General features: G+C 33.5%; 1 protein-coding gene across 1 annotated transcript in view; it reads right to left on the bottom strand.

Moving 5' to 3' along the window:
* Positions 1 to 6,387, bottom strand: part of Stk33 (serine/threonine kinase 33) — a 74,010-nt gene extending 67,623 nt beyond the window's left edge. Inside the window, exons 1-3 of the mRNA XM_076844193.2 lie at positions 6,166 to 6,387; positions 3,577 to 3,690; positions 17 to 130 (exon numbers count right to left, since the gene is read on the bottom strand). Of these exons, the coding sequence (XP_076700308.1) occupies positions 17 to 130; positions 3,577 to 3,690; positions 6,166 to 6,387 (450 nt within the window). The remainder of the gene's footprint in view (positions 1 to 16; positions 131 to 3,576; positions 3,691 to 6,165) is intronic.
* Between the last annotated feature and the right edge of the window lie 8,838 nt (positions 6,388 to 15,225).

Raw genomic sequence — 15,225 nt, forward strand, 5'->3', positions numbered from 1 at the left:
TGCTAACAAGCCCTACCTTTTCTTTATTCACTGTTTTAATTGCCCACTTAGTTTCTGTTTCCTTGTCTGTAGCTTCAACGACCAGTCCAAAGCTCCCTTGTCCCAGTATTCTTCCAAAGGTATAGAAATCCTGGAGACAAAATAAGAGTTCTTTTGTCTTTCTTTGCCATTCATCGGGTATTAAAAATGAGCACATAAAACTGACAGGTATCGGCTCAAGGGAAGAGAGATTCTGTTACAGGATAAAATCAAAGAGATGACGCTACTTATTTGCTTCAGTATTCATGAAAAATCTTAATTAACAAAAAATAAGTTTTGATGAATTTTATTAACTATCCCCTTTGTAGGGAAACTATAAAATTCCAAACGGTGAAATACGAAAAAACTCAAAAGTGTAAAATGAGTCCCTTTCAAACTATAATATTAATGAAATATCTTTATAAATATTAATAAAATATTTTCAGAAGAAAAAAGAAATGGAATGGTAATATACACACACATTTGCATATATATATATATATATATATATATATATATATATATACACACACACACACACAATTTATACAGTCACCAAAAAAATTATTCCAAAACTCAGAGTTATACTACAAAATCAATATATACACCCATTGAACAATTGCTTTATTGTTTACAATTAATGTTTTCTCTTTTTCATTATCTCTATTAGTTATTACTATTATTTTTTTTTCTCATTTTGTTTTAGAAAAAGCAATATGTGACAGAAATTTGAATAAAAATTAGCACTGAGGAGAGGAATAGCTGTATCAAATGGTGGTTCCATTCCCAGCTTTCCAAGGAATCTCCATACTGCTTTCCATATTGGCTGCACCAATTTGCAGTACCACCAGCAATGTATGAGCGTGCCTTTTTCCCCACACAATTCACAATAGATAAACTGTGGAACCAACCTAGATGCCCTTCAATAGATGAATGAATTTTTAAAATGTTGCATACATACACAATAAAATATTACTCAGCAATAACAGAGAATAAAATCATGGCATTTGCAGGTTAATGGATGGAGATGGATAAGATAATAAATACTAAGTGAAGTTAGCCAATCCCCAAACAACAAATGCCAAATGTTTTCTCTGATATAAGGAGTCTGACTTATAGTGGGGTAGGCGGGGGCATGGGAGGAATAGACAAACTCTAGATAGGGAAGAGGTGTGGGAGGGGAAAGGAGAGGGCAGAGGGTTAGCAATGATAGTGGAATGTGGTGGACATGATTGGTGTGAACATACTTTATTTACAAACAGGGATATGAAAAATTGTGCTCTGTGTGTGTAATAAGAATTGTAATGCATTCCACTGTCATGTAGTTAAAAAACAAAATTTAAAAAATTAGCACTGAGAAAAAAATGAACACATCCACAATTCCACCATCCAAAGACTCTTTCTGCTTATCATTTAACAGCTAAATTAACTGCTCCTATTCCCCACTGCTTACACTCCTTTCTTACTTTTCTACAAGAAATGCCCAATGACTTAACTCCTTCTCAGAGGGCTTTCCTTCCTAACTCTGCACAATGATGACTGTTACTTTATTTATACTCCCTTCAGCATGTTTATATTAGTCTTCAAAAACTATTATTACTATCATGCTTGTTTTGGCTTTTGTTTTATTCCAACACAGAATAGGAGCTCCTTAAAGAGCTGTTTCTGTTGTATCCATTAAAAGACCTAGTTCCTCCCTCTTCCCCAATACTACATAATAGTGTAGTAGTGAGAATCAAAGTCAGAAAACTCAGATGATTAATTAGAAAATAGAACAAAGTATAATTTTATTTTTTATTATATTTACATATAACTCCCACATATATAGTATGTTAAGTGAATTAAATCTCAATTAACATAGTCATTTACCCTTTTTTCCCACAGAATAATCTCTTCATAACTATGTCCCAATTTGTCTTGTCCTTTAAAACAAAACCAACCTTAATTTTCCTCTTTAAATATACGGAACCACATTCTAAATACAGTATTTTAGTACTGATTAAGTTGGATTTTTTAAAAATGAGGAGTGCACAGTGTTTTATAACTTACAGTTTTCTTCAACTAACTGCTCTGATAGTGTTATATACTAGTTAAAATAAGGAGAAAATGATTTCTTGTCTCTAATAATTTTAAGAGGATGCTGTTAAAATGATCATTTAAATCTATTTTTATTGATACAGAGGAAGTTGATGATATAGCAGAGTGTGAAAACCATGTACTTACAATCCTTTTAAAACACGTGGGTATGATAAGGCACTTACATTGGTGTGTGGACAGATGTCATCTAAATATTAAGAGTGGTTATAGGTAGTAGACTTGCAGATGATTGTAACTTCATTCTTTATACTCTTTGAAATGATAAAAATATTTATAGTGAGTTTGTCCATGCTATGGGGGAAAGAAGTTTGAATTTCAACTATACAAATTAAGATTTCTTTAAAATGTACATATACTTGAAATATTTCTTAATTTAAAACAGACTTTTTGAAGAAAAATAGAGTATAACTGGTACATAAATAGAAAAAACTGAAGATAATAAATTAGATTGGCTAAAACTGTGTGATGATTTTTATTTTCTTCACTTTTTATCTGCATGTTCATGATCTTTCACAGTGAACACATTTTGCTTTTTGAAAAGCTCTTACAACTAAATTTGTGGACTTTGTAAAGTGCGGAACTTTTATTTAAAGGAAGAATGTTTAAACTTTTCATGTCAAAGTTTCCTAGGAAGTTTTCCTGATCACTCCAGATAAATTGCCAAATATCTCCTAACACAATTTTAAAAAACTACTTAACATGAATGAAAATTCTTCTTGTAATTATTTTTATTACAGTTTCTTCAATCTCGTATTAAAGGGACACAATTTAATTTTTAATGGCTCTAATATTTAATTCATATTCTTATATAATAATCAAAATCCTTGAAGAATAATACTGGTATTGATCCAATCTGGAAAAGATAGAAAGATCACAAGGGAAACTGTGGCCTCCCTATCAATCACCAAGGAGATGAACAGCTAAAGTATCAAAAGTCATGTGGCTTCTACATCTTCAAGGAGTCCACATATGCACTGTACTTTGAGGGACAGTCAACATTACACCAAAATGTTCTCCTTTTTTCTAGTAAAAATGCCCTCTTCTTTATTGAAGTCCATTTCATCCTCTATGAGCAAGAAATTAAGCCCGCACTTTCTTGAGTAAACACTTTGGAGTGGGTTACAGTGGCACACACCTGTGATCCCAGCAGCTCAGAAGGCTGAGGAAGGAGGATCACAAATTCAAAGCCAGCCTCAGCAATGGCAAGATGCTAAGCAACTCAGTGAGACCCTATCTCTAAATAAAATACAAAATAGGGCTGGGGATGTGGCTCAGTAGTTGAGTGCCCCTGAGTTTAATCCTTGAAAAACTTTGACATACTTGAAAATGGAAATTTTCCTCCTTACTTTACTTCTTTTCCTTAAAAGCTGATTTTGAAATCTTTTTTTTTTTTTTGCCACTAACCACTGACTTAGAAGCAACCTGCAAGTCCCTAGAAGCTTCAGCTTATTTCCTGTATACCTCAATAGAAGATCCATCCTCCATCCTTATGTGAGGAACTTTTCCTTCTGAAATGTTGCACCGACTCCACTGTTGTTGACATGGTTTTCTTTCTACATTTGAGGTTCTGGAGGTCTAGAACCAAAAAGGAATTTTGAAAATAACTTTAAGATACAATATTCTTGTTGATAACGAACTCTAAATTAAATAATCCAATATTCTCTGAATTAAGATAACATAGTAATAACTCACTCAGAGACACCTACATGGCCATAACTATATAATTCAAGTAGTAAATAGTAGTTGATGGGGAAAATGTGAAACGGGTTCAATTTGGGGGAGTGAGAACATGAATTTTCTTAAACTTAACTGCTTTCTGTCTCATAAATTGTACTATATCAACTATACTCTTCTATACTGCCTCTTCTTTTTTTAAAATTAATTTTTATTGTTGGTTGTTCAAAACATTACATAGTTCTTGATATATCATATTTCACACTTTGATTCAAGTAGGATATGAACTCCCATTTTTACCCCGTATACAGATTGCAGAATCACATCAGTTGCACATCCATTGATTTACATATTGCCATACTAGTGTCTGTTGTATTCTGCTGCCTTTTCTATCCTCTACTATCCCCCCTCCCCCCTCCCATCCCCTCTTCTCTACCCCCTCTACTGTAATTCATTTCTCCCCCTTATATTTTTCCTCCTTTCCCCTCACTTCCTCTTGTATGTAATTTTGTATACCCCTGAGGGTCTCCTTCCATTTACATGCAATTTCCCTTCTCTCTCCCTTTCCCTCCCACCTCTCATCCCTGTTTAATGTTAATCTTCTTCTCATGCTCTTCGTCCCTACTCTGTTCTTAGTTACTCTCCTTATATCAAAGAAGACATTTGGCATTTGTTTTTAAGGGATTGGCTAGCTTCACTTAGCATAATCTGCTCTAATGCCATCCATTTCCCTCCAAATTCTATGATTTTGTCATTTCTTAATGCAGAGTAATACTCCATTGTGTATAAATGCCACATTTTTTTTTTATCCATTCGTCTATTGAAGGGCATTTAGGTTGGTTCCACAGTCTTGCTATTGTGAATTGTGCTGCTATGAACATGGATGTAGCAGTGTCCCTATAGTGTGCTCTTTTTAGGTCTTTAGGGAATAGACCGAGTAGGGGAATAGCTGGGTCAAATGGTGGTTCCATTCCGAGCTTTCCAAGAAATCTCCATACTGCTTTCCAAATTGGCCACACCAATTTGCAGTCCCACCAGCAATGTACAAGTGAACCCTTTTCCCCACATCCTCGCCAGCACTTGTTGTTGTTTGACTTCCTAATGGCTGCCAATCTTACTGGAGTGAGATGGTATCTTAGGGTGGTTTTGATTTGCATTTCTCTGACTGCTAGAGATGGTGAGCATTTTTTCATGTACTTGTTGATTGATTGTATGTCCTCCTCTGAGAAATGTCTGTTCAGGTCCTTGACCCATTTGTTGATTGGGTTATTTGTTATCTTATTGTTTAATTTTTTTAGTTCTTTGTATATTCTGGATATTAGGGCTCTGTCTGAAGTGTGAGGAGTAAAAATTTGTTCCCAGGACGTAGGCTCCCTATTTACCTCTCTTATTGTTTCTTTTGCTGAGAAAAAACTTTTTAGTTTGAGTAAGTCCCATTTGTTGATTCTAGTTATTAACTGTTGTGCTATGGGTGTCCTATTGAGGAATTTGGAGCCCGACCCCACAGTATGTAGGTCATAGCCAACTTTTTCTTCTATCAGACGCCATGTCTCTGATTTGATATCAAGTTCCTTGATCCACTTTGAGTTAACTTTTGTGCATGATACTGCCTCTTCTTTATGTGGAAAAATATAGACAAATCAGTTCAACTGGGTACCTATAGATTGTTTGTAACTAATGCAAACTGATTTTGTAAAGTATATTTGAAATTCCAGTTAGAAAACCAGAAATTTCATTAAATAATAAACCAAAATCACACTTTATTTAAACACAGACATAAGTCTCATTCTGCATCAGTGGAAGAAAATGCTCAAAAATTCAGATTTGATTCAATTTGAAAAATCAATCCTTATAGCACATTTGTTTAAAGGGCTGGAAAGACATTGCTAATTGTTGTGGATCCTCAAAAATAATTAATTTGGGTATTAGTTGGAAACATCATAAAACATACAATTAACCAACTTTGCTCACCTCTTCTGTAAGAAATGTTTCTTTTTAAAATATTTTAGTTGGACCTTTATCTTTATTTATATGAGGTGCTGAGAATCGAACCTAATGCCTCACATATGCTAGGCAAGCGCTCTACCACTGAGCTACAATCCCAGCCCAGAAATGTTTCTTTTATGGTTAAGAAGGAAATGAATTACCTGACAAGGGCTCACGAGAGGGAATTAAGAAAGGGATTAAATAATGGGATGCTAACTTATTTTTTTTTATATATGTTTTTAGTTGTGAGTGGACACAATACCTTTATTTTATTTTTATGTGGTGCTGGGGATCGAACCCAGTGCCTCACACATGCTAGGGAAGTGCTCCACCACTGAGCCACAACCCCAGCCCTTAACTTATATAAGATGTAGAATCCTTGATATTTACCAAATCTTTCCCAGAAGGTTCTCTGCTGATACTTTTTTCTTTTTTTCTCTCTGCTGAAACTACAATTTCTGAACTGGCAATGCTTGATGTCTGTGACATTTCTACCACCAAAACTGGAGAATAGTTTGATGCACAAGAACATAATCTAAGTCCATTATTCTGCAGGGTAGATGAACAGTGGGGGCATTGTCTAGATATTTTATTCAAGTCACTATCAGCCATTTGTTTAGCTCTGCAACAAAAATAACTTGAAAGATGTTTACACTTTTTTAGGAAGAGAATAATCAAAAAGGATATGGTAGGTTGAAGGTGAAAACTGCAATTTCCAATTGGTAAGGTCCTTAGGTTAATGATGCACTAGATTTATATTCACACATGAGATCTGCAGAAAGAAAAAAAATCATTTAGGAAATTCCTATCTCACAATCCTCCTAAAGATTACAGAAAAACTAGTAACTAGCACCAAAATCATCTCTTACCACAGGAAAAGTTAATGTCAACAACAAAATTGGACTACAAGGATGCTGAAAAACATGTTCTAAAACAGTGTTTTATCAAATTATAGTGATGGGTTATAAAATCATTTTGGTGGATTGATACCAATTTTTGTAAATGAAGTAGAATAGAACAGATAATATCAGAATTTGCATAGATCCTCAGTAAGTTCTGTGAAATATTTAATTATACAAATATGTTATAGAATGTGTGTGCATTGTGTGCATACTTCATCAAGGTGTAAATATTCCTTAATGTGGGTTATGGCAAAAAAATAATAAGATCTATAAATATTGGTATAAAACATATATCAGTGTTTTCAAAATTTAAAGCCTTTGTCTATTTATTATCAGAGCAAATTATTATGCATTTCACAAAGGAATAGATAATTTGATTTTTAAAAACTACTCAATTCTAAAAGTTCAAAGAAAATATTACCAGTAACCACATTTTTACACAAACATGGAAAACAACAGGAATGAGTGGGTGCTATTTTTCCATGAATCTAAAATAGGTATATTCAGAATCCTACCAAACTAGGTTCATTGACTACTATATGGTTGCAAGTTAAAAAGATCTGACCTGCAGAGGAAAGGAGGAATGTGCTAGTAGTATATATAAGAGAATCTTATAACAAGTTTCCAAAAGTACCTAGAAATACATTATTATGGTTTTTTGTCAGACTATTTCAGATACTCTTTATTTTTTTTTTTATTTTTTTTTAAGAGAGGGAGAGAGAGAGAGAGAGAGAGAGAGAGAGAGAGAGAGAGAGAGAGAGAGAATTTTAATATTTATTTTTTAGTTATCGGCGGACACAACATCTTTGTTTGTATGTGGTGCTGAGGATCGAACCCGGGCCGCACGCATGCCAGGCAAGCGCGCTACCACTTGAGCCACATCCCCAGCCCCTCAGATACTCTTTAAATGTGTATTTTGAAGTCACAGAATCAAAAGTTTTGAGATATGTAAAATACACTGTTGTCCTTTGAAATGGAATAAGCTTGGCCAGAATAGGAAGATAAATATTTTTATTTCATTAAAGAAATATATTTCTAGCCAGTTGCAGTGGTGCATACCTGCAATCCCAGCAGCTCGGGAGGCTGAGACAGAAGGATCACAAGTTCCAGCCAGCCTCAGAAACTTAGCAAAGCCCTAAGCAACTCAGCAAGACCCTGTCTCAAAATAAAAATTAAAAAAAAAAAAAACCTGGGGATGTGGCTCAGTGGTTAAGTGCCCCTGGGTTCAATCCCTGATACCCTCCCTGCAAAAAAGAAAAGACACAAAGAAAGAAAAAAAGGGGGGAGGGAAGGAGGAGAAAGAAAAAAATCTATTTCTAGTCTTAGTTGTCTAAGCCTAGTTTTTTAATCAGAAATGAACGCTGACTTTTATCAAATCCTTATCTACTTTATCATATTTTTTCTTATTGGATCTTGTTATATGTCATATTACATTAAAATCTTTTCTAATATTAAAGTGTTCTTGCATTTATAATATGAACCTTATGTGATCATGATGGATGATTCTTTTAAAAGTACTAAAAAACTGGCATGTTTGCATTTTGGCAGCTTTATACATAAGTTAACCTGGTCTACAATTTTCCTTTTCAGCCATCTTCATCAGGTTTTAATATGAGCTGCTGGCTACTTTCATGAAATAAATTGGATACCTTTCCATGTTTTAATGCTGGATAGCAATCCACATAGTATGGGAATCTACAGAAATATTTGCCAGGTCCAAAGGATTTATGAAAGATATTGCTAGCAGATTATCCAATATTTATTCTCTCATCCTTCCTTACTAACAGAATCCTGATTCCATTTGTGGCAGCAAACAGTGTGCTCATTAACATCATATATTTTTCTGACCTCTCTTGTAGATTAGGGATAGTTATGTGACTTATGGCCTAGAAGCTTACTTAAAAACAAATTTTTTAAAAAAAATTATTCTTTTTAGATATACATGAGAGTATATTTTGACATTATACATACATGGAGTATGACTTGTACTAATTAGGATCCCATTCTTATGGTTGTATATGATACGGAGTTTCACTGGTGGTATATTCATATATGAACATAGGAAAGTTATGACCAATTCATCCTGTCCCTCTGCCTTCCCTTCATTCCCCTTTGTCTAATCCAATGAAATGCTATTGTCCTCCCACCCCTTGTTGTGTGTTGGCATCCACGTATCAAAGAGAACATCCAGCCTTTAGTTTGGGGGAATTGGCTTATTTCTATTAGCGTGATAGTCTCCAGTTCCATCATTTACCAGTAAATGCCATAATTTCATTCTTCTTTATGGCTGAGTAATATTCTATTATATATCACATTTTCTTTATACATTTAACTGTTGAAGGGCATATAGGTTTGTTCCATAGCTTAGCTACTGTGAATTGAGCTGCTGTAAATATTGATGCAGCTGAGTCAGTAATAGGCTGATTTTAAATCCTTTGCATATATACCAAGGAGTGGGATAATTGGGTCAAATGGTGAGAGGGAATTTAAGATGAACAGAAATAATAAAAATCAAGCTTTGTTGAATTTTGCCAATAAGTCCCCAAATAAACTGATTCCTCACTACCTCTCAGATTTTATATCTTCACATTTTCTCTCTCACTCTGGATACCCCGATCTCCTGTTGCTCCTTGAAGATGCCAAGCATATCCCTTTTGAAGTCTTTTGGCTTTCTTTTTGCTCTGCCTAGGATGCTCTTCTCTTAAATATTTGCCTGCTCTATTGCTTTCTTATGGTTTCTGCTTATTTGAGAGGCCTTTCCTATCCACCTATCTAAAAAAGAAGGCCTGCTTACTCAATCCCCTTACCTTACTTTATTTTTCTTTATAGCACTTATCATTTCACTCAGGAAATTTTATAAAAGAGTTCTTTCCCTCCTTTAGAGAAGAGATGATTCCCACATAAATTTTCAGCAATGCAAAGCCACTTAATTCATTTCATTGAGTTTGATTATGGCAGTGTTCCCCAGAAGGGGAGAGGTCCTTCTGGCCAATCTCATTTATGCATAAATGCAAAAGTCCTAAATGTTCTATTTGTATTTACCCTAGGTAATGTATACAGTGTGTTCCAAGATAATTGGATATAAGTAATAGACAAGTCATCCCACTAAGCATGACCTTTCATCAAAGTAGCAGGAAAAAATGATTCTGTTGTTGTTAAAATTCATAATGGCGAGCTTGAGGATAGGTGCATAGAAAGTACCTCCAGACAGGCAGAAGAAGAAAAGAATATACCTGATGCCATACACAATGCATGCCTGGACAAACATTTAACCTTGTTTTTCAAGTACGTGCAGCAAGACAAAGGTAACTCAGAATTTACCTGTATACACTTTGTGAAATGATTTAACTTCAAGCCTAGAAGAAAATGCTTTGTATTTCAGGTTAAATACAAAGCCTGTAACCATCAATGACTTAGAGCAGTAGAACAGATCTGCAAATAACAGCCTTTACATTTAGCAAAAATAGTGCTTTCTCTCTACAGGTGTAGAAAAGTCCATGTCAGATGTATGCATTTAGAATACTGATTTTATGGTACTTTTTATAAGAAACTGTAAGAAGCATTCACAATATAAAGGTTTATTTAGACTGTAGCTGAGTTTCTTCACTATAAACAGTACTTCTAAAAGCATGATTATCATGTTCTTCAAGTTAAAAAAAATTACATAATTCACAAAATATGTGTGCAGATATATATACATATACTATTCACAAACTTTTTTACCAGAACTGTTAAATATTAAATTTCCCATTTTTTTACTACTAAGTTATAAGGCAACTTAACTATTTCTCAGATATGTAGTTTGCAATTATTTTTCCAGGTCTGTGTGTTTCCTTTACATTCTGTTGATTCTTTCCTTTGTTGTGTAGAAGCTTCATAGTTTGATATAATCCTGTTTGTTTTTGTTTTGTAGCCTTTTGATGTAGTATTTAAAAAAATCATTGTCAAGGCCGATGTCAAAGAATTTTTCACTTATGTTCTCTTCTACAAGTTTTATGGTTTTAAATCCTATAGATCTTTTGTTTCTTTTGAACAGATTTTTGTGTATGGTATAATAGTGTAATCATCCATTGTCAAGTAGAAATCCCATTTTCTCAACAACATTTATTAAAGATGCTATCCATTCACCATTGTGTCCTTTTGCTACATTTGTCAAAAATTAGTTGACCATATTTGTTTAAATTTATTTCTGAGCCTTCTATTCTATTCCACTTGTCTGATGTCTGGTTTTTTTTTTATACCACTAGTATTTTTTTGTTTTATTTTGTTTGTTTGCAGTGTTGAGGATTGAACCCAAGGCCTTTGCACATGCTAGGCACTTTGTAATATAATCTTAAAAAAAAATCAGAATATGATGTTTCTAAATCTGCTTTTCTATTGTAGTATTATTTTGATTATTTGGGGGGTTTGTAGTTGCTTAAGAATTTTAATACTGGGCTGGGATTGTGGCTCAGTGGTAGAGCACTTGCCTGGCATGTTTGAGGTACTGGGTTCAATCCTCAGCCCCACATAAAAATAAATGAATAAAATTAAGGTATTTTATCCATCTACAACTAAAAAAAAGAATTTTGGTACGATTTTCTATTTCTGTGAGGAATGCCATTGGAATTCTTGTAGGGATTATGGCATATTAATTCTGCTCCTCCATGAATATTTGTGTACAAATCTTTTATTTCCTTGGTTAAATTTATACCACATTTTCCTTTTGATACTATCATGAATAGGATTATTTATTAATTTCTTTTTCAGCTATATTATTATTTACATATAAAAGTGCTAACTTTTGTATATTGACTTTGTATCCTGAAACTTTTCTAAATTCATTTATTAGCCTAATAATTTTTTGTGGAATCTTTATAGAGTTTTCTACATTTAGGAGCATATTATCTGCAATGGGAAAAAATGTTACTTCTTCCTATCTAAATTGGATGGCTTTCCCCCCATTATCTGACTCTTATATTTCCAATACTATTTTGAATAGAAATGGTGAGAGTGGGCACCCCTGGCTTATATTGAATCTTAGTGAAAATTTTTTAGTTGTTTCCCACTGATCATGATGTTAGCAGTGGGTTTTTTAAACCTTTTTTATGTTGAAAAACTTTCCTTCCACACATAAACTATTAAGATTCTTTATCAAAAAAGGATGCTAAAAATGGCCAACAAATATATCAAAAAATTTTAACATCATTAGCAATCACAGAAATGCAAAACAAAACTACACTGAGATGAATGACAATCTTCAAGAATATAAATAATAATAAATGCTGGTGAGGATGTGGGGAGAAAGAAATGCTTATTTATTGTTGGAGGGACTGCAAATCAAAGCAATCACTTTGGAAATCAGTATGGAGATTCCTCAAAAGACTAGGAATGGAACCACCATATGACCCAGCTATCCCATCCATTGATATTTAGCCAAAAGAATGGAAACCAATATAAAATAATGATAAATGTATTCCACAGTTTATAGCAGCACAATTCACAATAGCCATGTTATGAAACCAGCTTAGGGGTCCATCAGCAAATGAAGGGATAAAAAAATGTGGTATTTGTACATAACATAATTCTACTTAGCCATAAAGTATAATGCAATTGTGTCATTTGCTGATAAATGGAGTAACTGGAGAGCATTATGCTAAGTGAATAGGCCAGATTCAGAAAGTCAAGGGTCAAATGTTTTCCCTTATATGCAAAAGCTAGAGAGAAAAATGAATTTTAAAAGGGAGGATCTCACAAAAACAGAGGGGAGTCCAGTTGAATAGAGGAAGGAGATTGAGAGGGAGAGAAGAGAGGATGGAAAAACATGATACTAGGAAACAAAATTGACCAAATTTTGCTATATTCATCCATTAATATATCACAATGAATTTTACTGTTATGAATAATTATCATGTACCAACTAAATATATATAGATATATAAATAGTAGAGAGACTAGTAGAGTAGAAAAAGTGGATCAGTGGGAAGGAGAAGAGGCAGGAACTGAGAAATGAAATAATATTATTGTGTCACAATGAACCCTACTATCATGTATAATGACAATGTACCAATAAGAACATTAAAAAGAAAGAATGCTAAACTTTTTTCAAGTGCTCTTTCTGTGTCAAAATGTCATGTAGTTTTTATCTTTCTTTCTGTCAATGTGGTATATCACAATGATTGATTTGCAAATATTAAGCCAGCCTTGCATGCCTAGGTAAATCTTACTTGGTCTTGATGTGTAATCTTTTGATATGTTGTTTAATTCAGTGTGCTAATATTGTATTCAGATTTTTGCATTGATATTCACCAGAGGTACTGTCCTGAAGTTTTCTTTTCATATGGCATCTTTGTCTAGCTTAGGTATCAAGGTGAGGCTGGTCTTATACAATAGGTATAGAAATGTTATCCCTAGCTCTATATTGTGGAAGACTTTAAAAAGTATTGGTAATAATTATCCTTTGAGTGTTTGGTAGAATTCAGCTGCGAAAACATCTGGTCCTGGGCTTTTCTTTACAGGAAGTTTTTTTAAAAATTATTTCTTCTTCAATCTCTTTCTTGTAACCCAATTGAAAAGTGAACAAAGGATCTGAAGAGATATTTCTCCAAAGACAACATAGAAACAACCAGCAAGTATATGAAAAGATGTTCAGCTCCACTTATCATAAGCAAAATGTAGATGAAAACCACAATGAGATATCACCCTACATTCATCAGGATAGGAATTATTTTTAAAAAGACAAAGGGATAATAAATGTTGGAAAGGATGTGGAGAAAAGGGAACCCTAGTACACTATTGGTGGGAATGTAGATTAATAGAGCTATTAGGGAAAACAATATAGAGTCTCTAAAGAATTAAAAATAGAACTATCATATGACCCAGCAATCCCTCTTCTGGGTATATGCCCAAAGGAGAAGAAATCACCACCTCCTAAAGATATCTGCACTCCCATGTTCATTGTAGCATTGTTCACAATAGTCAAGATATGGAAACAAACTAAATGCTATCAACAGATGCAAGAATAAAGAAAATGTGTTATATGAGTACAATTCAACCTCTTAAATAAGAGATTCTGCTATTGACCACACCGTGATGGATTTGGAGGATATTATACTATGTGAAATAAGCGAAACTGAAAGAAAAATATTGCAGTCTTGCTTATATGAGGAATAAAAAAAAAAGAGTTTAGATACACAGAGATAGAGAATGAAATGGTAGCTACCACACTGGAAGGGGAGAGAAGATGGAGAGATTATAAGTCAAATGATACAGAACAGCAGGCACAAAACATTAGGACTAAAGTTAATAAAATTGCATTAGGGAATTTTATTAAATAAGTACATTTTAGTTGCTCTTATCACAAAAAAAATGTAACTATGTGAATTGATTAAATATGTTAATCTGCTTCACTATATTAACCACTTTACTATCTACCCTGTATTTCATAACATAATGTTGTAAACCTGAAATATAATAAAATTTGTTAAGTAAATAAACAAATAAATTTTCTATTTTAAGATTGGTTAGGAGTTTGGTTTTTTTGTTGTTTTTGTTTTTGTTTTTGTTTGGGTTTTTTTTTGTTTTTTTTTTTTTTTGTTTTTGGGTACTGGGAAACGAACTCAGGGGCACTTAAACACTAAGCCACACCCCAGTCCTTTTTTAGAGACAGGGTCTCCCCGAGTTTCTTGGGGCTTCTCTAAGTTGCTGAGGCTGACTTTGAACTCATCATCCACCCTCCTGCCTCAGCCTCCAGAGTTGCTAGCATTGTAGGTGTGTGCCATAATGCCTGGTAGATTAGGGAATCTTAAAAGCTGCTATTTTCTTAGCTTTGTGCAGAAAGCATTTCCTTTATTTTTCATCAATTCTCAATAAATCATCATCTTCATATCACTGACAACTAAACTTCTGAGTACTTTTTGCTCCAGTTTTCTGATTTATATGTTGCCTTAGAGGTATTTGGTGGCTACATTCAGAAAGCACAGGCATTCCTATTACTTACTGAAGAGTTTTATTTCTATTCTCCAGTCTACCAACCACTACATTTGCCAAATGATGTTCTACTTTCTTAACACAGCAATTCTAAAACAATAGATTGAATGTCTGCATGCAAAACTTCTTGACAAGAATAAGATTTCAAATTTAACTTCTTTTTGGCTGGCTGAATTAAATTATCCTATCTTAAACAAAAACCAAAATAGAACAGATGTTTACTCACATTTCTTTCTCTCATTTATGAATGGATTTGAAAGATTTTTTACTAAAATATATCTACTATCTAACAAGCCAATGGATGTTATTCATATTTTAGAGGCATAAAATTAATCAAGTGTTGCAAGCCTAACTTTATATAAACACAAAGATTAATAGTTCTTTTTCTATAGAATCATGAAATTATGTTTTAACAGGGCTTTAGACATAAAAAAGATATATTAGAAAATCAAAGACACTTTGGATATAACAATGTTTCTTTGTGTCCCCAAAGACTGGACATACATAGGTATTAGAGATACTGTAAGCAAATAAAATGAGTTCCAATCATGCCAGTATTTAACTAATGCATGAGCTTTCC

This window comes from Callospermophilus lateralis, chromosome 2 (assembly GCF_048772815.1).
Source record: "Callospermophilus lateralis isolate mCalLat2 chromosome 2, mCalLat2.hap1, whole genome shotgun sequence".
Classification (NCBI taxonomy): Eukaryota; Metazoa; Chordata; class Mammalia; order Rodentia; family Sciuridae; genus Callospermophilus; species Callospermophilus lateralis.